The sequence below is a fragment of the Mercenaria mercenaria genome, chromosome 13 (genome assembly GCF_021730395.1).
Source record: "Mercenaria mercenaria strain notata chromosome 13, MADL_Memer_1, whole genome shotgun sequence".
Lineage (NCBI taxonomy): Eukaryota > Metazoa > Mollusca > Bivalvia > Venerida > Veneridae > Mercenaria > Mercenaria mercenaria.
The window spans coordinates 27,737,641-27,764,923 of NC_069373.1; the positions used below are offsets into that span (position 1 = coordinate 27,737,641).

The 27,283-nt window shown below is 36.7% G+C and overlaps 1 protein-coding gene across 1 annotated transcript in view; it reads right to left on the minus strand.

The window, feature by feature from the left end:
• The window catches only part of LOC123529193 (F-box/LRR-repeat protein 5-like), a 118,208-nt gene that overhangs the window by 17,167 nt on the left and 73,758 nt on the right, over nt 1-27,283 (minus strand). Inside the window, exon 9 of the mRNA XM_045309420.2 lies at nt 26,944-27,174. Coding sequence (XP_045165355.2) covers nt 26,946-27,174 — 229 coding nt within the window. The 3' untranslated portion in view covers nt 26,944-26,945. The remainder of the gene's footprint in view (nt 1-26,943; nt 27,175-27,283) is intronic.

The following is a 27,283-nucleotide window of genomic DNA, read 5'->3' on the forward strand; positions in this document are numbered from 1 at the left end:
CTTGCACGCTATTGCAAATGCATCAAAACAAACTTGTGTAACAGCTCTTTGAAAATGGTGAGTTTTTAAAGGCGTTTGACTGTCCGGAAGATAGACCCCTTTAGGCAGTCCTTTTCCGGAATTCAATGTTTATATCAGTATACTGACACATGTTTTGTAGTTTTTGTAATGATAGCGTATATATTACTCTACAAAACAAGTGTCAGTATACTACTTTAAACATTGAATTAAAAACTTACTTAAAAACTTAAAAACTCACCATTTTCAAGAACTGTTACACATGTTCGTTTTGATGCATTTGAAATAGCGTGCGAGTGTTGAAATTTCACATAACTAGGTGGAACACAGTTTTCAGCAATTGTTTATTTTTATATTTTTACAAATGACATTCATTTTCAAAGGGGGACAACTTTTTCAGAATATTTTAAGTACGGGACAGTACTGCAGAACATGTAATGGTCAGTTATAAGATTGGTAACGATGTTGTTCGTTTATAGAATATTTCTGTATTTTGGTGATATACTCCTAAACCTTAAAAAAGCTTCAATATACATTGTACTTTGCTCATTTTACTCTATTCCAGCGAACTAATTCATCTATTTCTCAATGAATTTGTAACTCCTAAAGTTAGCCATATCATGAAAATGTTGTTCCACATAAAGTATCTACCACTTTGTATCATGTCTTAATCCCTAACAACTGGCATACCTATTGGAGCAATATACAGCACATTTTCTGACCATCTATTTGTCAGCATCAGACAATTTACTGCCATTCTTGTCTACATTCACCTATAAAGCAGTCCATTCCTGAGACAACCTCACATCTTGCAGTCTTGGTTAATTACCTCTATCAAGCAGCCATCTTCTGCATCAGGTAAATTTTAATTGCTCCTATACTTAGCTGATTCAGACAAGTTGAACAGGTTTTTTCCCCATTTACTGTCAATGTTATTATCTCCCTTTAAGAAACAACTATGTTATCTCCCTCTAACATCCCATAAGGCTTTTTTTTTGTTATAAACATAAATCAGTTGTCCATATAGAGAATATGCATAATGGCATGGTTAGAGAAGCTCTACTTTCAACATAGCTTATACCATCAGTGCCATAAAGGGAGATAATCATAAACAACAGATTCAATAATACTTCCTACTGATTGAAGCAAATATGCAATCCTTTGACAAACATATCAGTAATAGTAAAAAGTAAGATGTAACAACAAAAAATGTATTTTAATTTTTTTTTTTTATTATGTTCATTACAAAGAAATGTGGCAACCAAATTACACACATATTCATTACGAGTCTTAAGAAACAACTGTGGACTGTTAGAGAATTTACTGCTAATTGTACACTCTGTCCATACTGAAATTAGAAAATAACTGTACAGAAATATCAAAGCTAAATATTCATCAGAACTTCATCTTCCAGAACATCATTAAGTATTAAAACTATTGGGAAAAACTGTTTTAAAATTTAACATTATTTCTGTATTTTCTCTCCATATCAAACTTGTATGAGGTAACATTACAGTTCCCTTACATGTACAAAATTTCGATTCTATCTCCCAGCTCTGCATAGAAAACTGAAAATTTCAAAATTATAAGGTAAGGAAAACAAGAGCTGTCTCATGACAGTGCGCTCGACTTATCTCAGTGCTTGACTCTGAATTAGAGCTTTGCCAGTAAAAACTTTATAAAACTTTAACCAAAAAATTCTAAGTTAAAAAGGGGCATAACTCTGTCAAAATTCAAATCAGAGTTATGGGGACTGTTTCTCCTGGTGTAGTCTTTGACAGTAAATAACTATTTTAAGTTTCAAGTCAATAGCTTTAATAGTAACAGAGATATTTGACTTTATCAAAAACTTTTAACCAAAAATTTCTATGTTAGAAAGGGGCATAACTCTGTCAAAATTCAAATCCGAGTTATGGGGATTGTTTCTCCTGGTGTAGACCGTAATAATAAATAAATATTTTAAGTTTCAAGTCAATAGCTTTGATAGTAACAAAGATATTTGACTTTATTAAAAACTTTAATCAATGGTGACGCCAATGCCGATGCTGGGGCTAGTGCAATAGCCCTACTTTTTCTTCAAAAAGTCAAGCTAAAAATCCAACTGTTTTCCACTAATCATTTTTTTCATAATTAAACTGAACCATCAAACAACAAACAAGTACGTTGTCTCTACCAGAAAATATAAACTGAAGGCCATGTCTTGGACACAGTTAAAAAATTTCATGCAGTTTGCAAATATATCAGTACACTATAATTTTTCTCAGAGTTCAAGAACAATTATGCTTTAGGATGACAAGAGATCACAGAGTGATCTTGGCGCCCACCAATGTGCCATTTTTGAGTGTTTCAAATTTCAAGACTAACTGACTACCTCAAGGTCAAATTTCATTTCCGTACACAACACTGTGCATGTGGTCCAAATTCGAAAACTGTAGCTTGAGAAATGTGAAAGTAGGTCACTAGGTCAATGTGAAGGTCAAAGTTTGTTTCGGTACACAATCCTCTGCATGTGGTCTAAATTTGAAGCCTGTAGCTACAGAAATGTGAAAGTAGGTCACTAGGTCAATCTTAAGGTCAAAGTTCATTTCGGTACACAAAACTATGCAAGTGGTCCAAATTTGAAGGCCGTAGCTTGAGAAATGTAAAAGTAGGTCACTAGGTCAAAATCAAGGTCAAATTCTATTTCGGAATACAAAACTATGCATGTGGTCCAAATTTGAAGCCTGTACCTTAAAAATGTGAAAGTAGGTCACTAGGTCAATGTAAAGGTCAAAGTTCATTTCGGTACACAAAACTATGCAAGTGGTCCAAATTTGAAGGCTGTAGCTTGAGAAATGTAAAAGTAGGTCACTAGGTCAAAATCATGGTCAAATTTTATTTCGGAATACAAATCTATGCATGTGGTCCAAAGTTGAAGCCTGTACCTTAAAAATGTGAAAGTAGGTCACTAGGTCAATGTGAAGGTCAAAGTTCATTTCGGTATACAAAACTATGCATGTGGTCCAAATTTGAAGGCTGTAGCTTGAGAAATGTGCAAGTAGGTCACTAGGTCAAAATCAATGTCAAATTTCATTTTGAAACACGAAACTATGCATATGGTCCAAATTTGACGCCTGTACCTTCAAAAATGTGAAAGTAAGTCACTAGGTCAAAATCAAGGTCAAAGGTTTTCCAGTGCACAAAACTATGCAAGTGGTCCAAATTTGAAGGCTGTAGCTACAGAAATGTGAAAGTAGGTCACTAGGTCAAAATCAAGGTCAACTCATGTCAAGGTTCATCTTGCCACTCAAAAATATACATGTGGTCCAAATTTGAAGGCTGTAGCTACAGAAATGTGAAAGTAGGTCACTAGGTCAAAATCAAGGTCAACTCATGTCAAGGTTCATCTTGCCACTCAAAAATATACATGTGGTCCAAATTTGAATGTTGTAGTTATTGACAAGAACATTTTAAAAGCTTTTCCCTATATAAGTCTATATTAACCATGTGACCCCCAGGGCGGGGCCATTTTTGACCCTAGGGTGATAATTTGAACAAACTTGGTAGAGAACCACTAGATGATACTACATTACAAGTATCAAAGCCTTAGGCTTTGTGGTTTGGACAAGAAGATTTTCAAAGTTTTTCCTTATGTAAATCTATGTAAACCATATGACCCCCAGGGCGGGGCCATATTTGACCCTAGGGGTATAATATGAACAATCTTAGTTGAAGACCACTAGATGATGTCACATACAAAATATCAAAGCCCTAGGCCCTGTGGTTTTGGACAAGGGATTATTCAAAGTTTTTCCCTATATAAGTCTATATAAACTATGTGACCCCCAGGGCGGGGCCATATTTGACCCCAGAGAAATAATCTGAATCATCTTGGTAGAGGACCACTAGATGATGCTTCAAACCAAATATCAAAGCCCTAGGCTCTGTGGTTTTGGATAAGAAGGTTTTCAAAGTTTTTCCCTATATAAATCTATGTAAAATATAGAAATAAACAAAGGGCCATAACTCACTCATAAATTGTTGAACCAGTCTGATTTTCAGAGGGACACAACTAGGGTACCAATACATCATTCTGACAAAGTTTGGTCAAAATCCCCCCAGTAGTTTCTGAGGAGATGCGATAACGAGAAATTGTTAACGGACGGACGGATGGACGGACGGACGGACTGACTGATGGACGGACGGACGGAATGACGGACGGACGGACCACGGACGCAGAGTGATTTTAATAGCCCACCATCTGATGATGGTGGGCTAAAAAATCTCATTATATTGATTTACCATTACTATAAAATGATCTGAAGTTACACTCTCCTGCCAGATGAGTTATCTTTGGAAAATCAGGCAGTTAGACTTTTGTTTTACCAGATGATTCAATCAATGGAAAATAGGGACAATTTTACAATGCAATAGAGACAGCAGTTTTGATTCATTAATCCATCAATAGGAAGAGACACTGGTTTGCCACCCCAAGTTATCAATGGGGACTGTTTTGCAGTATCAATCCATTAATAGGAAAATGCCTGTGTTACATGATTAAAGGAATTTTACCAGTAGGAGGAACTGCACAAAAGCAAACAATCTACCTGATATGGATTGTATTTTTCTTTTTTTCACATCACTGAAACAATCAGAAATGCACAGAGTTGTTTTGCTAAATCAATCTTATAATGGAAAAATTAGTATATAAAAGTTGTTTAGTAAACAAGAGCTGTCTATAAGACAGCATGCTCAACTTTTCTCAGTGCTTGACACTGAATTAGAGCTTTGCCAGTAAAAACTTTATAAAACTTTAACCAAAACATTCTAAGTTGAAAACGGGCATAACTCTGTCAAAATGCAATCAGAGTTTTGGGGATTGTTTCTCCTGGTGTAGACTTTGATAGTAAATAACTATTTTCAGTTTCAAGTCAAAAGCTTTGATAGTTAACAGAGATATATGACTTTATCAAAAACTTTAACAAAAAAATTCTGATTTAAAAAGAGGCCGGCATAACTCTGTCAATATTCAAATCAGAGTCATGGGGATTGTTTCTCCTGGTGTAAGCTTTGATAGTAAATAACTATTTTAAGTCAATAGCTTAGATAGTAACAGAGATATTGACTTTATCAAAAACTTTAACTAACAGCGACACCGACGCAGTGGCAAGTGCAATAGCTCTTCTTTTTCTTCGAGAACTCGGACTAAAAACTGAACCATTCATAGAAAGCGTCACTAGCTAAAGTTTTAAGCTGGGCTTGAACAAACTTGGCACAAGACCACTTGCCACCACTGCATGTAAAATAATTGTTGTCAAGGCCTTTCTGTGGATTTTTGAGACTTCCGGATGATAGTCTCTAAGAAAAAACAATCATCCCTGTGGCAGAAGGTAAACTGTTGCAATGCTCTTGAAATAATGCAGAAAATTTATATTCTTTTTATATTTTTCACAATAGCTAACACCTTATCATTTTTCAGTGTCATATATACAGTCAATCTTGTGTTAAGAGACCACCCAAGGGACAGGCAAAAAGTGGTCTCTTAAGACAACGGTCTCTTAGGACAAAGTACGGAAATTGGGCATAATATATTGGACTTAAGTTTTTACGTGGTTTTCAGGTGGTGAATGTAAGAGACACATTGGGTAAAGATGCAGATAAAATACATGTTATTCATATCAATTTAATAGTTTGAAATTCTCTTCATTTTATGCAAGTGTTTCAGAATAAAGATTAACATGTGCATGAAAGATTTACATACATCAATAGAACTTTAAAGTGTAATAAAGTGTGTGTTTTACTTCGATAAAATCAGCTGAATTTCACACAACGTTATTACGTTTCAAGAACGAAGCAAGCCATCCCGTCGATGCCTTAAAGTTAATGTCCCCAAGATCACTCACGAACTTAAAGAGCTTGAGTGCAAAAGATAGGCCCAGACACGGGCATTCTCCTAGCAGTCACGTCCTTAAACCACTCATATACCAAATTGTTTACATCCCCGTGAACAGTTACTCTCCTCGCACGTTTACGATCACCTGAAACATTGTTTTCAATATCCTCCAACACTTCTGCTTTCCGTTTCAGAATGTTTTCGATCTGGGTTTTTCCTACGCCCATTTCTTCAGCCAGTTTACGAGCACTTTTGTTCTTACTTAATTCCAACACACGAGCTCTATCATCCAACGTTAACACTTTCCGTTTAGACATATTCAAAATCAATCAATTACACATAGGATAACTTACAATACATGTATAACACGATATGCGATTTCCTTATTTATCAAGGTCAAGTTATTATTGGAAATAATGGGTGGATCTTAAAAACAACGACAAGTTTGATTGGTCATATCGGTCTCTCACTAATAATTATGCAGTTATTGCGGGATTCCATCAGATGTTACTTACCTTTTGCAATCGAGAATTAAGTGTCAACATGTTCTCATAATTAATCGGCGGCAGTGTTTGATGTAAAGATGACTTAATATGGACATAGTTAAATTTTAGCGGTCGCTTAACCAAAAAAGGTCAGTCAATTTTGCCGAAAATCAGCGGTCGCTGGTCGCGTTAGACAAAAGTCGTTTAGCACAAATATTTTAATAGTAAAATTGTTCGGGGGGAATTCAAAGTGGTCGTTAAAGACAAATGGTCGTTGAGGACACATGGTTGCATCCACAATATTTACTGTACATTCTATGTCAAACTTGAAGATATTGAAAAATTTCACTCAAACTGTGGGCGAGTAGCTGATACTGGCTAACTGGCTAAAGTTGGCAGGAACAGAGGAGAGAGTGGGGTGGGTCCTGTGACTCCTGTCCCAAAGGTCTGTGCTTTTTCTATGATTTTACCTAGTGACCTAGTTTTTGATCATAGATGATCCATTTTCAAACTTGATCTAGACTTCTAACGATAAATCTTCTGACAAGACTTCATGAAGATCACACAGAACATGTTCCCTCTTTATCTCATATTTGACCCAGTGACCAGAGGCCTCCGTGGCAGAGTTGTTAAGGTCGCTGACTTCAAATCACTTGCCCCTCATCGATCTGGGTTTGAGCCTCACTCGGGGTGTTGAATTCTTCATGTGAGGAAGCCATCCAGCTGGCTTACGGAAGGTCAGTGGTTCTACCAGGGTGCCCGCTGGTGATGAAATAATGCACGGAGGGGCACCCAAGGTCTTCCTCCACCATTAAAGCTGGAAAGTCACCATATGACCTATAACTGTGTCAGTGCCACGTTAAACCAAACAAAATAAATGAATTGACCCAGTGCCCTGGTTTTTTACTCTAGATGAAGCAGTATTGAACTCATGAGAGATTTTACTAAGGCAAACATTCTGACCAAGTTTCATAAGGAGAGAGTCAAAATTATGACCTCAAGATCATTAACAGTAAAACTGACACATAGTGGATGATGCTGGCACATCACAGTAGCTCACATAAAACACTTCACGCTAAGTTGAGCTAAAAACTTCAGTCTAGAGCATAACAAAACATGTAAGATAAAAGGCTGTTGGAGAGAAACCTATCGTTATATTCCATGGATGTCACTGAATGACATTACAGGCTTATATTTAAGCCAGCTGTATCTTAAGATAGATTTTTCTTGTCTGAAATAGATTTTTACACAACTAAATCTAAGTGGCAACTGGAAGACATCTTGATTAATCTAAAATTATGTCTAACTAGAAGATGCTTTTGTAGGAAAGCGCATGTCTCCCCCAATGCATAGTCGTACAGGCAAGAAGTCAATAGCGGACTGGAGCGAAAGTCAAAGAGACACTGATGGTTGGCTGCAAAAGGGATCATCTACTTGGCATGTCCAGTCATCCCACTATGTTTCAACACTCTGGGCCTAGTGGTTCTCAAGTTATGAATTGGAAACAGTTTTCCATGTTCAGGCCCCTGTGACCTTGACCTTTGATTGGGTGACCCCAAAATCAGTAGGGGTGATCTACTCTGCATGTCCAATCATCCTATTAAGTTTCAACATTCTGGGTCAAGTGGTTCTCAAGTTATTGATTAGAAAGAGTTTTTTATGTTCAGCCCCCTGTGACCTTAACCTCTGATGGAGTGACCCGAAAAATGATAGGGGTCATCTACTCTGTATGTCCTATCACTCTATGAGGTCAAATAGTTCTCAAGTTATTGACCGAAAATGGATTTTCGTGATCTGTTCGCTGCGACCTTGACCTTTAATAGTGACCCCAAAATCAATTGGGGTCATCTACTCTGCATGTCCAATCATACTATCAAGTTTCAACATTCTGGGTCAAGTGGTTCTCAAGTTGTTGATTGGAAAGAGTTTTCTATGTTCAGCCCCCTGTGACCTTGACCTTTGATGGAGTGGCACCAAAAACAATAGGGATAATCTACTTTGTAAGCCCTATCACCCTATGAAGTTTGAAGGTTCTAGGTCAAATGGTTCTTAAGTTATTGACTGGAAATGGATTTTCATGTTCTGTCTGCTGCGACCTTGACCTTTAATAGAGTGTTCCCAAAATCAATAGGGGTCATCTACTCTGCATGTCCAATCATCCTATGAAGTTTCAACATTCTGGGTCAAGTAGTTCTGAAGTAACTGACCGAAAATGGTTTTCCATGTTCAGGCCCCTTTTAATAGAGTCACCCCAACATCAATAGGGGTCATCTACTCTGCATGTCCAATCATCCTATGAAGTTTCAACATTCTAGGTCAAGTGGTTCTCAAGTTATTGATCGGAAATGGTTTTCCATGTTCAGGCCCCTGTGACCTTGACCTTTGATGGAGTGACCCCAAAAACAATAGGTGTGGTCTACTCCATAAGCCCTGCCACCCTATTAAGTTTGAAGGTTCTAAGTCAAATGGTTCTCCAGTTATTGACCGGTAATGAAGTGGGACGGACGGACGGACTGACAGGGCAAAAACAATATGTCTCATCCAGTTTGGCGGAAGACATGAATAGTATTTACCTTCCTTCTACTTAAAGGGTTATTTTGAAAAATAGAAATTTTGGCAGAGATGCATTGAATTATTCACAGACCGATGCAAGGAAGGAAAAGAAATCTCCTGTAGACAGAATAAATAAATTGGTAAATAATTCACACAATATTCCATCACTTACGTAAGCTTCACAGCTGAAACTGGTATAAAAAGATACAATTCTGCCAAACTACTCTGTATACTGGCCTGCAGATTCAGAGAAAATTGTCAAAGCTTTCAATACAGGGAAAACTAGACCTGCCCATAACAGCTGTCAAGTTATTCTCAATTTTGTAGCTCTGAATTTTCAATAAATTGAATATTTTACATTAAAATAAACATCTGACGACCCTGATTTTCAATAAAATGAACATTTAGAAATTCTAGGTAAATCTAAATTTCAGACACCAAGGTTTGTTGAATTTAACAGAATAAATTTATCATACAATTACCAAAGTGTTAAAAAAAACCCTTAATCCAGGTATTATCAGAATATAGACTTGAAAGAGGTAATGTTTTATTCATGACCATTTTTATTTTAAGTCATCTTCTCGTGGTAAGTAAGCTGTTACAGTTAGATGTAACTGATAGCCTTGAGTCACGGAAGTCGCGTGACTCCACGTAAATTGTGAAGTACATTATGCCTCCTCTATTCTGTATGAACAATACATGACAATTAGTACAATGGAAACCTACTTGTGCAGTTAAATGGCCGTATAGTCCCTTTGTTTGAAATTAATTCTGATATACATTGAAATTCTAACATTGCCATAATCGGCTTAATGTGACAAGGCTTATTGGCGATAACCTTGCTCTGTGATTTGGCACAATGCTTTAAACATGAATTATAATATTTTATAACTCAACATAATCATATAATCATATTATATTTATAATCTGCTTTTATAATTCTGTTCTCAGAATGAAAAAAAAAACAAACAAAAAACATTTAATGTATAATTTTATGCTGTTACAAAAAAAAACTTATTAAAATTGTGTAAAAAAAGCTGAAACAGCTAACACAAATATTCATTAAATTTTTATTATTAACTGGACAAATTCAGTTAAGCGTTTGACATGTGAAGGAGAAAGAAAAGTCTTTGCCAAACTAATCAATTAGTAAATCAAGACTGGCATACACATTAAATATCATCGGGATAAACATTTTCTTGTAACAGTCCCTTTTGACCTAGTCGGGCCAATTTCCATACCAAGTTTGAGGGTCCTAGGCTCAAATGCTGCATTTTTAGCCCACCATCTGATGATCACTCTGCATCCGTCGTCTTTCCGTCCGTTAACAATTTCTTGTTATCGCATCTCCTCAGAAACTACTGGAGGGATTTTAACAAAACTTTGTCAGAATGATGTATTGGTACCCTAGTTGTGTCCCCTTGAAAATCAGACTGGTTCAATAATTTTTGAGTTATGGCCCTTTGTTTATTTTCATAATTTACATAGATTTATATAGGGAAAAACTTTGAAAATCTTTTTGTCCAAAACCACTAGGGCTTTGATATTTGGTATGTAGCATCATCCAGTGGTCCTCTACCAAGCTGGTTCAATTTGTTTCCCTAGGGTCAAATATGGCCCCACCCTGGGGGTCACATGGTTTATATAGACTTATATAGGGAAACAATTTGAAAATCTTCTTGTCCAAAACTACAGGGCCTAGGGCTTTGATATTTATAATGTAGCATCATCTAGTGGTTCTCTACCAAGTTTATTAAAATTATCCCCCTAGGGTCAAATATGGCCCCGCCCTGGGGATCACATGGTTCATATAGATTTATATAGGGAAAAACTTTAAAAATCTTCTTGTCCATAACCTACAACATTCAAATTTGGACCACATGTATAGTTTTGAGTGGATAGATGAACCTTGACATAAGTTGACCTTGATCTTGACCTAGTGACCTACTTTCACATTTCTGTAGCTACAGCCTTCAAATTTGAACCATGTGCATAGCTTTGTTTACCGAAATCATCTTTGACTTTGACCTAGTGACCTACTTTCACATTTTTGAAGGTACAGCTTTCAAATCTGGACCACATGCATAGTTTTGTGTACCGAAATGAACTTTGACCTTGCTCTTCACCTAGTGACCTACTTTTACATTTCTGTAGCTACAGCCTTCAAATTTGGACCACATGCATAGGTTTGTGTACCGAAATAAACTTTGACCTTGACATTGACCCAGTGACCTACTTTCACATTTATTAAGCTACAGGCTTCAAATTTGGAACTCATGCATAGTTTTGTGTTCCTAAATGAAATTTGACCTTGATTTTTGACCTAGTGACCTTCTTCCACATTTCTCAAGCTGCAGCCTTCAAATCTGGACCAAATGCATAGTTTTGTGTACCGAAATAAACTTTGACCTTGAGATTGACCTAGCGACCTACTTTCACATTTATTAAGCTACAGGCTTCAAATTTGGACCACATGCATACTTTTGTGTTCTGAATTGAAATCTGACCTTGATTTTTACCTAGTACCTACTTTCACATTTCTCAAGCTACAGCCTTCAAATTTGAAGCACCTGCATAGCTTTGTGTACTGAAATGAACTTTGACCTTGAAATTGATCTAGTGACCTATTTTCACATTTATCAAGCTACAGCTTTCAAATTTGGACCACATGCATGGACTTTGACCTTGATTTTGACCTTGAGCTAGTCTTGAAATTTGGAACATTCAAAAATGGCTCAATGGTGGGTGCCAAGATCACTCTGTGATCTCTTGTTGTACTAACATGACTATTCCTTACCCTGGAAGACTTAAATAACATTTAAAACCAATCTCATTAGATGCTGCTGAGATATATTTGCTTACATAAAATAAAGGGAGGTAATTTGTCACAAATTCAGTCAAAAGTTATCCACCCTGATTGTCCGAGCCCATCTGATGGCGCAAATGACATTTCAAAGCAGTATCTTTATTGGTTACTGAGATACACCCATTTTAATTTGAAACAAAAGGAGGTAATTTGACAACAAGAGGGCCATGATGGCCCTATTTCGCACACCTGTTATCCTTGCACTTGAGGACAAGAAGGTCCTCAGAAAAAATATCTAAATCCAAAGGACAGGAACAACAAAGGGAAGAAATTTAACCAAATAGAAGAAAAAAATTCTTACAAGGTATAGATATGTCAAAAAAACCTAAAAATTGGAGGTACCATCCATGTTGTACCACAGAAAAGTGGTCTCGGTTTTTCCCTATGGCCAAAAATAAGAAAGTTACTTAAAATAAGCTATTTATAGTAACGTAAAAGGGAAGTAATAAAAAAAAAGATATTGTAAGTGAATAAAAGAAGGATCTGCCAAATAAAGATGTTGGCATAAATGAAATTTCAGATCAGTATCTTCATTAGTTACGGAGATATACCCATTTTAATTTGAAATAAAGGGAGGTAATTTGACATAAAATCAGTCCATAGTTATCTACCCTGATTTTCTCAGTCTAACTAATAACAATAATGAAATTTCAAATAAGTCCTATAAGTACTTACTGATATAAATCCATTTTGATTACAATCAGAGGAGGTAATCAGATACAATCTGACTGAAGTAGTTGATCTTCTAAACGAAGATCTGAGAACGACCCATTCACATACGCCTTCCGTATATTTTGGATTTCCAGTATTGCTATTTTTATTTTAACCAATCTGACGACTTGTTCCAATTTCAAAGAGTTAGAAAAATGTGCAGTCATTCCAGGGCTCGAACCCGGGACCCCTCGCTTACAAAGCAGGTAGCCTACCGACTGAGCTAACCGGCTATCTGATACATTTTGACATAAGAATTGTAATATCAAAAGTCAAGGATACAGGTAGATTTGCAAAATATTGTAAGTTAAGCTCCGATTGGCTAGGGAAAGGGTCGTCAGAACGAGGCTATGAATAGGTCGTTCTCAGATCCTATGCGTAGCGTAATAGGAGATGTACTTTAGTCAGATTGTAATCAGATATAAAATAACTGGAACCTACGACTGGATCTGATTTGTCATGGAATCCATGATCTATTGTTGCTGAAGATATTTTGGAAGTTTGTATCAAATAAAACCATAAATGAAGTCTCTATATAGCTGCAAAAGCCAAAATAGCCGATTTTGGACCTTTAAGGGGCCATAACTCTTGAACCCAAGATGGAATCTGGCCAGTTCAAGAAAGAAAGCAAGATCTTGTGGTGATACAAGTTGTGTGCAAGTTTGGTTAAAATCAAATCATAAATAAAGCTGCTATTGTACAGACAAGGTCAAAATAGTTAATTTTGGTCCATTCAGGGGCCATAACTCTGGACCCCATTATGAGATCTGGCCGGTTCAAGAACATGGAAAACCATTTCCGATCAATAACTGGAGAACCATTTGACGTAGAACCTTCAATCTTCATAGGATGGCAGGGCTTATGGAGTAGATGACCTGTATTGATTTTGGGGTCACTCCATCAAAGATCAAGGACACAGGGGCTTGAACATGGAAAACCTTTTCTGGTCAATAACTTGAGAACCATTTGACCCAGATTGTTGAATTTTCATAGGATGATTGGACATGTAGAGTAGATAACCCCTATTGATTTTAGGGTCACTCTGTTAAAGGTCAAGGTCACAGAGGCCTGAACATGGAAAACCATTTCCGATCAATAACTTTAGAACTACTTGACCCAGAATGTTGAAACTTCATAGGATGATTGGCGTGCAGAGCAGATGACCCCTATTGATTTTGGGGTCACTCTATTAAAGGTCAAGGTCACAGCAGCCAGAACATGGAAATCCATTTCTGGTCAGTAACTTGACAGTCATTGAATGTAGAACCTTCAAATCATAAATGAAGCTGCTATTGTGCAGATAAGGTCAAAAAAGCTAATTCTGGCCCTTTCAGGGGCCATAACTCTGGAACCCATAATGGAATCTCGCCAGTTCAAGAAAGAACCAAGATCTTATGGTGATACAAGTTGTGTGCAAGTTTGGTTAAAATAAAATCATAAATGAAGCTGCTATTGTGCAGACAAGGTCAAAATAGCTAATTCTGGCCCTTTCAGGGGCCATCACTCTGGAACCCATAATGAAATCTGGCCAGTTCAAGAAAGGAACCAAGATCTTATGTTGATACAAGTTGTGTACAAGTTTGGTTAAAATAAAATCATAAATGAAACCACTATAGTGCAGACAAGAAATTGTTGACGGACAGATGCATGCACACACATACACGGACTGACGATGGACGAAGGGTGATCACAAAAGCTCACCTTGTCACTATGTGACAGGTGAGCTAAAAACAGTAAGGGTCACCTACTCTGTAAGTCCTACACCCAATAAAGTTTGAAGGTTCTACATCCAATGACTCTCAAGTTACTGACCTTGTGTCCTTGACCTTTGATGGAGTGACCCCAAAATCAATACAGGTCATCTACTCCATAAGCCCTGCCCTGCCATCCTATGAAGATTGAAGGTTCTATGTCAAATGGCTCTCCAGTTATTGATCGAAAATGGTTTTCCATGTTCAGGCCCCTGTGACCTTGACCTTTGAAGGAGTGACCCTAAAAACAATAGGGGCTGTCTACTCTATAAGCCATGCCACCCTATGAAGTTTGAAGGTTCTAGGTCAAATGGTTCTCTAGCTATTGATCGGAAATGGTTTTTCATGTTCAGGCCCCTGTGACCTTGATCTTTAAGGGAATGACCCCAAAAACAATAGGGGTCGTCTACTCTATAAGCCCTGCCATCCAATGAAGTTTGAAGGTTCTAGGTCAAATGGTTCTCCAGTTATTGATCGGAAATGTAGTGTGACGGACGGACGGATGGACGGACAGGGCAAAACCAATAGTTCTCCCCCGGATGGGGGAAGACATAATTCAACAGTAAATCGAGTCATCCATTTCTAAAGGAAAATAAATCAAAACTGACATAGAAAGTCTTTCAAGACTTTGTAAGTTCTTACTAAACAAACAAGAGCTATCTGATGACAGCGCACTCGACCTTTCTCAGTGCTTGACTCTGAATTAGAGCTTTGCCAGTAGAAACTTTATAAAACTTTAACCAAAAAAAAGTTAAAAAGGGGCATAACTCTGTCAAAATTCAATCAGAGTTATGGAGATTGTTTCTCCTGGTGTAGACTTTGATAGTAAATAACTATCTTATGTTTCAAGTCTTAAGTTTTAAGTCTAAAGCTTTGATAATAACAGAGATATTTGACTTTATCAAAAACTTTAACCAAAAAATTCTAAGTTAAAATGGGCATAACTCTGTCAAAATTCATTCAAAGTTATGGGGATTGTTCTCCTGGTGTAGACTTTGAAAGTAAACAAGAGCTCGTAGAACACAAAATGCCCCCCTTGATGCATTCAGTAACTGCACAAGGAACAGAAATTATTTGGCCACTGTACATAAAGTTCTACTATTCTGGTTCAATGTGACCTTGGCCTTTGACCTACTGACCTCAAAATCAATAGGGGTAATCTGCTTGTCATGATCAACCTCCTTATTAAGTTTTGTGATCCTAAGCCCAAGCATTCTCAAGTTATCGTCTTGAAATGGTTTAACTGTTCTGGGTCACTTTGACCTTGACCTTTGACTTACTGACCTCAAATAATAAAATCAATAGGTGTCATCTGCTGGTCCTCCCTATTAAGTTTCGTGATCCTGGGCCCAAGCATTCTCAAGTTATCATCCGGAAACGGTTTAACTGTTCCGGGTCACTATGACATTGACCTTTGACCTACAGACCCAAACATCAATAGGGGTCATCTGCTGGTCATGAACAACCTCCCTATCAACTTTCATGATCTTAGAACCAAGAGTTCTTGAGTTATCATCCGGAAATCGTAAAACTGTTCCGGGTTGCTGTGACCTTAAACTTTGACCTACTGATCGCAAAATCAATAGGGGTCATCTGCTGGTCATGAACAACCTCCCCATCAAGTTTAATAATCCTAGGTGCAAGAATTCTTGAGTTAGCATCTGGAAACCGTTTAACTGTTCTGGAACACTGTGGCCTTGACCTTTGACCTAATGGCCTCAAAATCAATAGGGGTCATCTATTGGTCATGATCAACCTCCCTATCAACTTTCATGATCCTTGGCCCAAGCATTCTTGAGTTATCATCCGGAAACTGTTTAACTGTTCAAGGTCATTGTTATCTTGACCTTTGACCAACTGACTTCAAAATCAATAGGGGTCATCTGCTGGTCATGAACAACCTCCATATCAACTTTCATGATCCTAGACTCAAGTGTTCTTGAGTTATCATCCGGAAATTGGTCTACATACCGATAGACCGACCAACCAACCTACTGACCAACTGACATCTGCAAAACAATATACCCCTCCTTCATCGAAGAGGGGCATAATAACTATCTTAAGTTTCAAGTCTTAAGTTTTAAGTCTAAAGCTTTGATAGTAACAGAGATATTTGGCTTTATCAAAAACTTTAACCAAAAAATGCTAAGTTAAAATGGGGCATAACTCTGTCAAAATTCAATCAGAGTTACGGGGATTGTTTCTCCTGGTGTAGACTTTGATAGTAAATAATTATTTTAAGTTTCAAGTCAATAGCCTTGATAGTAACAGAGATATTTGACTTTATCAAAAACTTTAACCAACGGCGACACCGATGCCGACGCTCGGACGAGCGAAATAGCTCGACTTTTCGAAGAACAGAACAAGTGAAAGATTTCAGAAACATTGTTCACCCGTCAATCCCGTTGGTCGGTCTATCGGTATGTAGATCAATTCAATATAAGAATTATGAGTTAGGTACAAAAAGTATATTTTAAGATATATTTAAAATATATAAAACACGTGTGTTCATTTTATGGTACGTTGATGATTAAGATTTGACCAGATCACAAATTTGTAACCCAACATCATAAATAAGACCCAAGAAACAGAAACATGAAGAATATTGTGTAAGACGTAAACATGTCTTTGTAAGGAACTTTTAATAAGAAAAAGGTTTCTGCCGACTGTTGGCATGATAAGAATGGAAATATTAGAATTTGTCTCCCCTAATCAATCAGAGAATGTTTGTTCCCTCTAAAACAACAAACAGAGACAACTATTTCTGTTTGTTTTCCAGAATTAGTTTATTATGTAAGGAAACAGATCTATCTTCTAAACCAATCAGATAAAATATGTGCATTGAATCTAAATGTGGAATTACAGAACTATAGACTGAAGTCCAGTACTGACTTGTGATTATGTGTTCATAGAATACGGTTCTTGCATTTACTCCAAAAAGGACAGCATGCATGTACAGTGCTAACAATTTCAAAACAATGTTTCTACACAACAATTAATGAGAGCACAATCATACCAGGTACTCGCGGCCTTGAATAAATGCCCTTGTTGGTTTGGGGGGGGGGGGGGGGGGGGGGGGGGGGTGGGGGGGGGAGTTTATTTAAAGGGTCCAATTCACTGTTGATTATTTTTATTGTAAATATGGCAGGAGGGGAGTGCAGAAGGGGGCATAGTGACTGGGGTGATTGAGTGGGGATACTATATGTACTGGGGAATAATTGTATAATGTAATCAGTGTTAGTAGTCTGATTAAAACTGAATTACCTTGGTTATATTAAGTTGTAGACTTTAAGACTTTGTTATTCAATAAAATCTTCATTTTGATAACAGATTTATCACTCTAAAACATGAAATAAAATCATTTGAGACTTCCAAGTTCACCACCAAACCAATTTTCTCACTTTTAAAACCAAGTATCTTGTGTGATGTTATCTTAGTAGAACAATTATTGACAACATTTTAAAGCAAACTTCCATGAGGTTATAGTAACATTAACCTAGCTTTATAACAATCAATAGTTTCTGAAGGAACAATTTCTACAGAATAAAAACAAGGTCAAATTGACAAGGTTAAAGTCAGCAAAAAAAACCCAAAACAATTTAATATTATCAACACTAAAAAAGAAAAATATAATACATGGAACACTAAGCAACAATTATCTAATTAATATAAATCAAGTTGGGTTGGAACAACAGGACTGTCAATGCAGAGAAGTATGAGCATTTTACTTTAATAAATGCATTTTACTGTCAATGCAGAGAAATATGAGCATTTTACTTTAATAAATGCATTTTATTCATTGATACATATTTTGCAAGTTTTTAAAAATGGTTGATATTCTAAGAAAAACAAGTGAATGAAGTATTGCCATGCAATACAAAGTCCCCTACTGGAAGGCACCTAATTTTCTCTACTGCAGTATAACATAATGAACTGATATCTGTCAATGATGTATAAACAATATTGTGCTACATATACAATATGTTATAACTAGAGCTATCACTAAAGGTGATGAATGTACCCCCCCCCCCCCCCCCCCCCGCATGCACTGACACAGTACATTGCAATTTGACACACACAAGACTGCATAATTATGTGGACTGTATGTATATAGACTGTATGTATACAGTATAGTAACAAAAAACAAAGTCCCATAACTATGCAGAATATTTATCTAAAAGAATGTAACATGCACCATGCACAACTAGGGTTGGTACTGATCACTTGTGTGAAGTTTCATTAAATTGTGTGCAAGGATTTGGTAGATTAGGCACGCACAAGATTGCATATGCAGACTGTATGTACATAGTATGTTAACAAGAAACAAAGTCCCATAACTCTGCAATTTTTGTCGCTGAAAGAAAGAACCTAACATGCCCCATGCACAACTACTGTTGATACTGATCACTTGTGTGAATTTTCATTAACTTGTGTCAAGGGGATGAGGAGAGATGGTGTGCACAAGATTGTGTCTATGTATATAGTATAGTAACAAAAAAACAAAGTCCCATAACTCTGCAAATTTTTTTTCTAAAAGGACCTAACATGCCCCATGCACAACTACTGTTGGTACTGATCACTTGTGTGAAGTTTCATTAAATTGTGTCAAGAGGATGAGGAGAGATGGTGCGCACAAGATTGTGTCTATGTATATAGTATAGTAACAAAAAAACAAAGTACCATAACTCTGCAAATGAATATGTATGTATATAGACTGTATGTATACAGTATAGTAACAAAAAACAAAGTCCCATAACTATATGCAGAATATTTATCTAAAAGAACGTAACATGCACCATGCACAACTACTGTTGTGACTGATCACTTGTGTGAAGTTTCATTAAATTGTGTCAAGGGGATGAGGAGAGATGAAGCGCACAAGATTGTGTATATAGTATAGTAACAAAAAACAAAGTCCCGTAACTCTGCAATTTTTTTTTCTGAAAGAACCTAACATGCCCCATGCACAACCACTGTTGTTACTGATCACTTGTGTGAAGTTGCATTAAATTGTGTCAAGGGGATGGGGAGAGATGGTGCGCACAAGATTGTGTCTACGAACAGACAGACGGACGAAGGGTGATCACAAAAGCTCACCTTGTCACTATGTGACAGGTGAGCTAACAAGAGCTGTCCATAAGACAGCCAAGCTCGACTATTCGAAATATTGTCCCAGAAGCAGGAAAATATTACCCAAAAAGGTTAAATATCAAAAGAGTTTTAAGTTCAAAAGGGGGAATAATTTGACCAAAATGCATATCAGTTACGGGACTTGCTGCTAACAACTAGTTTTATAACCCCGAAGGCACAAGTGAAGTTTCAATTCAATATCTGCATTAGTTTTGGAGATAGAAACTTGCATGTAAAACTTTAACCAGAATTTTCAAAGTCCAAAAGGGGGCATAATTTGCCTAAAATACATGCCAGAGTTATGGGACTTGATCCAGTGAGGTAAGTAATTTATCTTGAAAGAAAAAATAAGTTTCAAATCTATATGCTTTTAGTAATAGCTGTATGTATTTGCACGCAAAACTTTAACCAGAATTTGCTAAGTCCAAAAGGGGACATAATTTGGCCAAAATGAAGTCAGAGTTATGGGACTTGCTGCTATCAACTAGATTTATAACCCGAAGACACATGTGAAGTTTCAAATCAATATCTGCATTGGTTTTGGAGATAATAACTTGCATGTAAAACTTTAACCAAAATTTTCTAAGTCTAAAAGGGGGCATAATTTGCTCAAAAAACATGTCAGAGTTATGGGACTTGACCCAGTGAGGTTGGTAATTGATCTAGAAAAAGAAAAAATAAGTTTCAAATCAATATGCCTTATAGAAATAGCTGTATGTACTTGCACGCAAAACTTTAACCAGAATTTTCTAAGTCCAAAAGGGGGCATAATTTGGCCAAAATGAAGGTCAGAGTTATGGGACTTGCTGCTATCAACTAGATTTATAACCCGAAGACGCATGTGAAGTTTCAAATCAATATCTGCATTAGTTTTGGAGATAGTAACTTGCATGTAAAACTTTAACCAAAATTTTCTAAGTCTAAAAGGGGGCATAATTTGCTCAAAATACATGTCAGAGTTATGGGTCTTGACCCAGTGAGGTTGTTAATTGATCTAGAAAAAGAGAAAATAAGTTTCAAATCTATATGCCTTTTAGAAATAGCTGTATGTACTTGCACGCAAAACTTAACCAGAATTTTCTAAGTCCAAAAGGGGGCATAATTTGGCCAAAATGAAAGTCAGAGTTATGGGACTTGCTGCTATCAACTAGTTTTATAACCCCGAAGACACATGTGAAGTTTCAAATCAATATCTGCATTAGTTTTGGAGTAGTAACTTGCATGTAAAACTTTAACCAAAATTTCTAAGTCCAAAAGGGGGCATAATTTGCTCAAAATACATGTCAGAGTTATGGACTTGACCCAGAGAGGTTGGTTAATTGACCTAGAAAAAGAAAAAATAAGTTTCAAAGCTATATGCCTTTAATTGATGGCTGTATGTACTTGCATGCAAAAACTTAACCAAGGTGTGACGCCGACGCCAACGCCAGGGTGAGTAGAATAGCTAGACTATTCTTCGAATAGTCGAGCTAATAAAACAAATCAAACAAATAGAAAGCAGGACCTGGGAGGCCGTGTGGTTACAGTTAGCTGAATTCTTACACTTGCTCCTCACTGCTGGGGTTTCAAACCACTGATCCGGAACCTATCAAACATGTCAGCGAACCCCTGATCCGGAACCTATCAAACAGTCAGCGAATGCCTGATCCGTAACCTATTAAAACATGTCAGCGAATGCCTGATCCGGAACCTATCAAACATGTCAGCGAATGCCTGATCCGTAACCTATCAAACATGTCAGCGATTGCCTGATCCGGAACCTATCAAACATGTCAGCGATTGCCTGATCCGGAACCTATCAAACATGTCTGCGAATGCCTGATCCGTAACCTATTAAACAGTCAGCGAATGCCTGATCCGGAACCTATCAAACATGTCAGTGAATGCCTGATCCGGAACCTATCAAACATGTCAGCGAATACCTGATCCGGAACCTATCAAACATGTCAGCGAATGCCTGATCCGGAACCTATCAAACATGTCAGCGATTGCCTGATCCGGAACCTATCAAACATGTCAGCGAATGCCTGATCCGGAACCTATCAAACATGTCAGCGAATGCCTGATCCGTAACCTATCAAACATGTCAGCGATTGCCTGATCCGTAACCTATCAAACATGTCAGCGAATGCCTGATCCGTAACCTATCAAACATGTCAGCGAATGGCCAATGGCCTTTACCCAGGTTGCTGTCTGTGCTTAAAATCACACGGATTCTACCTACATCACCTATTATCTGCTATGTATCAGTGCTAATTAAAACCCAACAACAGTGCTATAGAACTTACACTAAAGCGAAGTTCAGGTATTTTTTTTCAAGAAATAGATTCAAGATTTATACATTCTATTTTAGTTGGGCAATTACATACTTAAGAAACAGAAAGTGTTGGTTATCAAATCTTGCTGCAACAGTCACTTTAGGACTGTTTGTGAAGTCTCAAAAACATGCCACAAATCATCCAATTCAGAATTTGACCTTCACACTCAAATTATGTTACCTTGTCCATGGTACAAATGGTGGAATATGAATTGAGGCCAACAAAATCATGGGAATTGTACTCCAATGTCATGAAAGTCAGAAAAAGTCTTTCCGTTCTAAAAAGTCTGAAAAATTGTTTGAACAATATACCACAGGATTTTAATATTTTATGTGCTATTCTACTCATGTATCAGCTGATCAATACTGATATTTATTTCAAGAATTTAGGATGTTGTAGGTTGGATCTATTAAAGCTGAGTTGGAATTTTGTGTAAACCAACAAATATGATATAATATAGTATTTAGATACTTTTTTTTTTACCTCCAACCATTCAGACAAGCACTTTTTACAACTGAAACAAAATTATATCTTTTTGAGGAGCAATTTAATTCTACCCAATAGTACAAGGACGAAAACCTTGTATTTTTTTGTTACTGTGGTGGTACTTCCATAACTTGGCACTTACAATAACAGGAGTGTATCTAACATTGTTCTCGGAACCACTGCTAATGCTTCAAATCCATATCCTTTTAGGTAAACCTTAATAACAATTATAAAGCTAAAAAGCACTTATGTAAGCCAAAATTGATTGATTACATCAAGACAGATCAATATCTGTTCACAGACCAGTATATGTTCTCCCTTACTGGAGACTAAAGCAAAATACTTGCAATATCACATTTTTCCCCCAAGGACTATTAAATCTACAACAATTTCTCTATACTTCTCTCATATACATCAAATTCATCTCCACCGAGAAATACTTTCCCTACATAATAATCATTGAGCTGCAATATTAAAGATAATCAGGTTACTACTAAGACAGAAGAGAAATAATACTCTTTGATTCATTTCCGAGCATAAATAACATAACTTCCTTATAAAACACTGTATCATTTAAGGAAGTGGTGCAATTTTAAACAGACCAAAACAATCCATGAAATATTGAAAATAGCAATTTTAGAAACATCAGTAATTTTCAAATGTTGCTATAACAACCTATCTGTCCTGATTTTTACCAATAATAGAAGATTGTGCCCTCAGGCTTACATAGTGATGGCCCCGTATCGCTCACCTGAGTTTAGTTGCTTGCTTGAACAGTTAAAAGGAGGCCATGTTTTTTGACCAAAAAAAATAATCTGAACATTCTTGGTAGTGGGCCAGCAGTTTCATACATGAAGATTTTAAACTAATTAAGTTTCCATTATATACATATAGGGAAAAGTAACCATGCCCTCTGGCAGCCATGTTTTTTTCAGGAATAAGAATACAGTCAAACTTGTCATATGTGACTTTCCACGGGACCATCCATAAAAGGTCACATATGACAGGGAGTCTTTTAATTCAGGTTCACTAAATAGCAAGGTCAATTGTTAAATATAACTATGTGTATGCCATATTTTTTGGATACTATTATCGTTTATGTATGTTTAAGACATAAGATATTATGTTGTCAAATAATTTATTCTAAACTTAAAATATTATGTAAAAAATAAACACAATAAAAATATGTTGTGTTCTTATACATTCATTATGTGCAAGTAATGTATAAAAAAATCATGATTAACACTCTGAATACATTGTACAGTCTAGTAACTAACCTGGCAACATCCATATCATCAGTTCAAAAAGACTGTCATATCAAGTCCCACAGTATTTACTTCCATTAATTTCATTGTCTACAGAAGTCAAATATGTTTGCTTTTGTTTTTTTCGCATTGCAATATTACTTAATTTTTATGATGATCAACCGACGGCACATTATGGGTGATTTCCGCTGCAATTAACTATTGTGGTGTCATAAAATATTTGAAAGCCGCGGTCCTTCTGTTTTGATTAACACTTTCCGTTAGATAAGGCCGTCGTATTCACATTGTATACACAAAATGTTGTTCAGGGGAAATCCACATAAATCACGTGTGACCTTCATGACCGTACACATTTAAAAATATTTAGGTGTTTAATGGTTGTTATTTTTAGAATGGAGAAAGTCCCGCGCACTAGCCATCTGCAAGTAGTTTTCCTAGTAATTTTCCATGATGTAGCGTCGTGCATTGATAGGAAAAATCCCGGATAATTTTAGTTGTAAATTACTCGATAAATTTTTATAGTAACCGCATGATGTTTTACGCAAATATTGATGACGAAATCCCATACTTTGCATTAGTAAACATCCGGAATTCGTTTCCTTAGGAAAAGAATAAAAGTAAAGAGATACTTTATGAGACACGTGGATATTCGTTTTTGTTCAAATGGCCGATAATCGATAGACACGGGTCAATTAAATATAATTATGATATGTTTAGCAAACTCTTTGAAGAATGAACAATTATCGCTAATTATCGCTAATTGACAGGCTTACGACAAGGTGCGAAAATCATTTCTTGCAAATTTCTAGGCTGTAAAAATGCCAAGGGTCGTTAAAATCAGCTATATAATCGTCATGGGACGCAAAAATTACGGTCGTTAGTCGCGTCAGACTGGGAGTCGTTTAATTCAGTGACTTTATATAGTGATTTACGTTGGGCGGTCCGGAACAGGGTCGTATACGACAGGAAGTCGTTCAATTCAGTGAGTCGCTATGATAAGTTTGACTGTAATTTGAATAATCTTGGTAGAGGATCACACAAGGACCATTTGTGTGAAATTATTTCAAAAACGGACCAGCAGTTTCATGCAGGAAGAATTTTAAAGTGAGAAACCATCCAGCTGGCTTACGGAAGGTCGATGGTTCTACCCAGGTGCCCGCTCATGATGAAATAATGCACGGAGGGGCACCTGGGGTCTTCCTCCACCATCAAAGCTGGAAAGTTGCCATATGACCTAAAATTGTGTCAGTGTGACGTTAAACCCAAATAAATAAATCTTCAAGTTTCCACTATATAGGGAAAAGTGACCACGCCCCCTGGCGCCCATGTTTTTTAAGGAAGCGGAATAATTTGAACAATCTTGGTAGATGATCCTACAAAGACCATTCGTATGAATTTATTTCAAAAGCAATTTCACACAAAAAGATTTTACATATAGGGAAAAGTGACCATGCCCCCTGGCAGCCATTTTTTTTGACAAATCAGAATAATTTGAACAATCTTGGTAGTGGATCATACAAGGACATTTTGTGTGAAATTATTCCAAAATCGGACCAGCAGTTTAAGAGGAGATGTCATTAAAAGGTTTTTCTATTTTTAGCCCTTGCAGCCCCTATGTGCAACCAAGGGGAACCATCTGAGCACCTTTGGAAGAGGACCACCCAAGGAACATCCAGACCAAGTTTCATCAACTTCCATCATATGGTTTCAGATGAGATGCTGTTTAAAGGAAAGTTTGGACAGACGGACAGATGCCGGACAGTGAGCGATCATAATAGCTCACCCCGAGCACTTCCTGCTCAGCTGGAACTATTCTATTTAAAGACCCTTACCTATCTTGTCCATAACATAACCTGTGAAATATTTTTATTTGCATAAATTTCAGTTGTATAAACCATAATATATAGATTTATAAGTAGCACCAGTCAATTATATAAACTTTATATCCTTAGGACGACCAGCACATATTTATGCAATCTCGCCAGGCATATGTATGTTTTTGACAACACAGAAAATGACGTCACTCGACCTTCAGCTATTTCCTGAAGCAAATAAAATGAAATTAGAAATGCTAAACTTGAAAACGAAAGCCGCATTTTGATTTGTAGATAGTCAGGGGTCACGCGCAGGGGTCACCCCGTCTAAATGTATGCGCATGGACTTCTTTTTTTTTTTCTATTGGGGAGCCAATTTTCAGCACTTTATTACGAACTGAAATTACCTGGGCTTTAGTACAGCATGTCAGCTTTTAATCTATGAAAAAATATTTGAGCTCTGGATAAACAGAAATCCCACAGGGGTCCGTAACGGACCAAGGGTACATTGATAATTTTGGAACTTCATCAAATCGCTCAAAATGTCATTTTTGATGTTGTCTGAGAGTGTCAGTATATGCCTCAGATGTAAGATATAACCGTATTTGAGAGCTGCAGACCTAGACATTTCAGAAATATTTTCAAAATAAGTTTCGTGTAATAAATGTTGTTTCTATGAAAGCGTGAAAGGGCCATCAGACGTTAATACCTGCGGAAAGGATATAACACCTATTTTTATACTGTGAAATCATTTTGGTGATTTAAGCAAAAACAAACATTTGGCAGGCACATGAATTCATTGATTTCAAACTTTAAAACTACAATGATTACACAGTTTGCTTATTCATCCAGATCAAATTTCACGGATTGATGTAATCATGAAATCTATGAAAATCAGTCCACTACAAAAATTCATGATCTGGTGGTATGTAATTATGCTGAAGGATTAATTGCAAGGACCAGTCTGTAGTTTACAATCAATAGGGAAAAAATTCTGCCACAAATCAATACACAAAAGTCTTTTATCAATTGAGAAAACTGTAATTATGCTGTAATTAGCCAGTAACGATCTGGCTTAACCCTTGTATCAAGAAATTAAAAGCAAATTCTAATCTCTGTTTTCTGTGACTGGAAATATAATACTAAGTAAATAAGCCCACTCAATCATGTTGAAGTCATATGTACAATAGCTTTTTATATTGAACATTCCCCAAGTGTTTGTACTGTAAACTGAATTTAGGATTAAAAGCAAGCTATCTACAAATCCCCCTCTGACATGAAAAAATACTCATTGAATCTGTAATGAACTTAACCTTGCAGTTTATTTGCAGATGAAGGCTCATCCCGAGTACAACACGGAACTTTGAAAATATCAATATGAATTCATTCTTTTTCAAAATTTCACACTTGAAAATGTTCTGAAAATATACATTAAAATACATGTCGTTTGGATTTTATCTCTTTCAACTGGACCGTTATTTTTTCTCTCATATTTCTGGCATAATTCTTACATGACTGTGACACTGTAGATTCTGGCATCTGGATACTGTAGATTCTAGCATCCGGATGCTGTAGATTCTTGCATCCGGATGCTGTAGATTCTGGAAAATGGATGCTGTATCAGCATATTTCAGGCCCTTTATACGAGTTTGAAAGATCTATATGAAAACTTACATTTACTCTCCACACCTGCAGCATACCCGACTGTTACACTGCAGGTTCTGGCATCCAGATGCTGTATCTGCGTAAGGACCATCCAGAATGTTATCACAGTAAAAAAGTTGAGCTGGATCAAGGTATGGTGCTGTTTTAACCAACCCACTGACAGCCTCTCCAGCCACATTCAGGCAGCCTGACAGATCTAGGTGCTTCAACCTTGGTAATCCTCCATTGCTGCTCAGGTAACTGTAACATATAAATTAATTTATGGGAAGTCATTAGTTAAAGCTGATACTACAAAGTTAGAGAAGCATTTGGCATCTTACCCATTAGTTGAGGTCATATTTAATCTCAC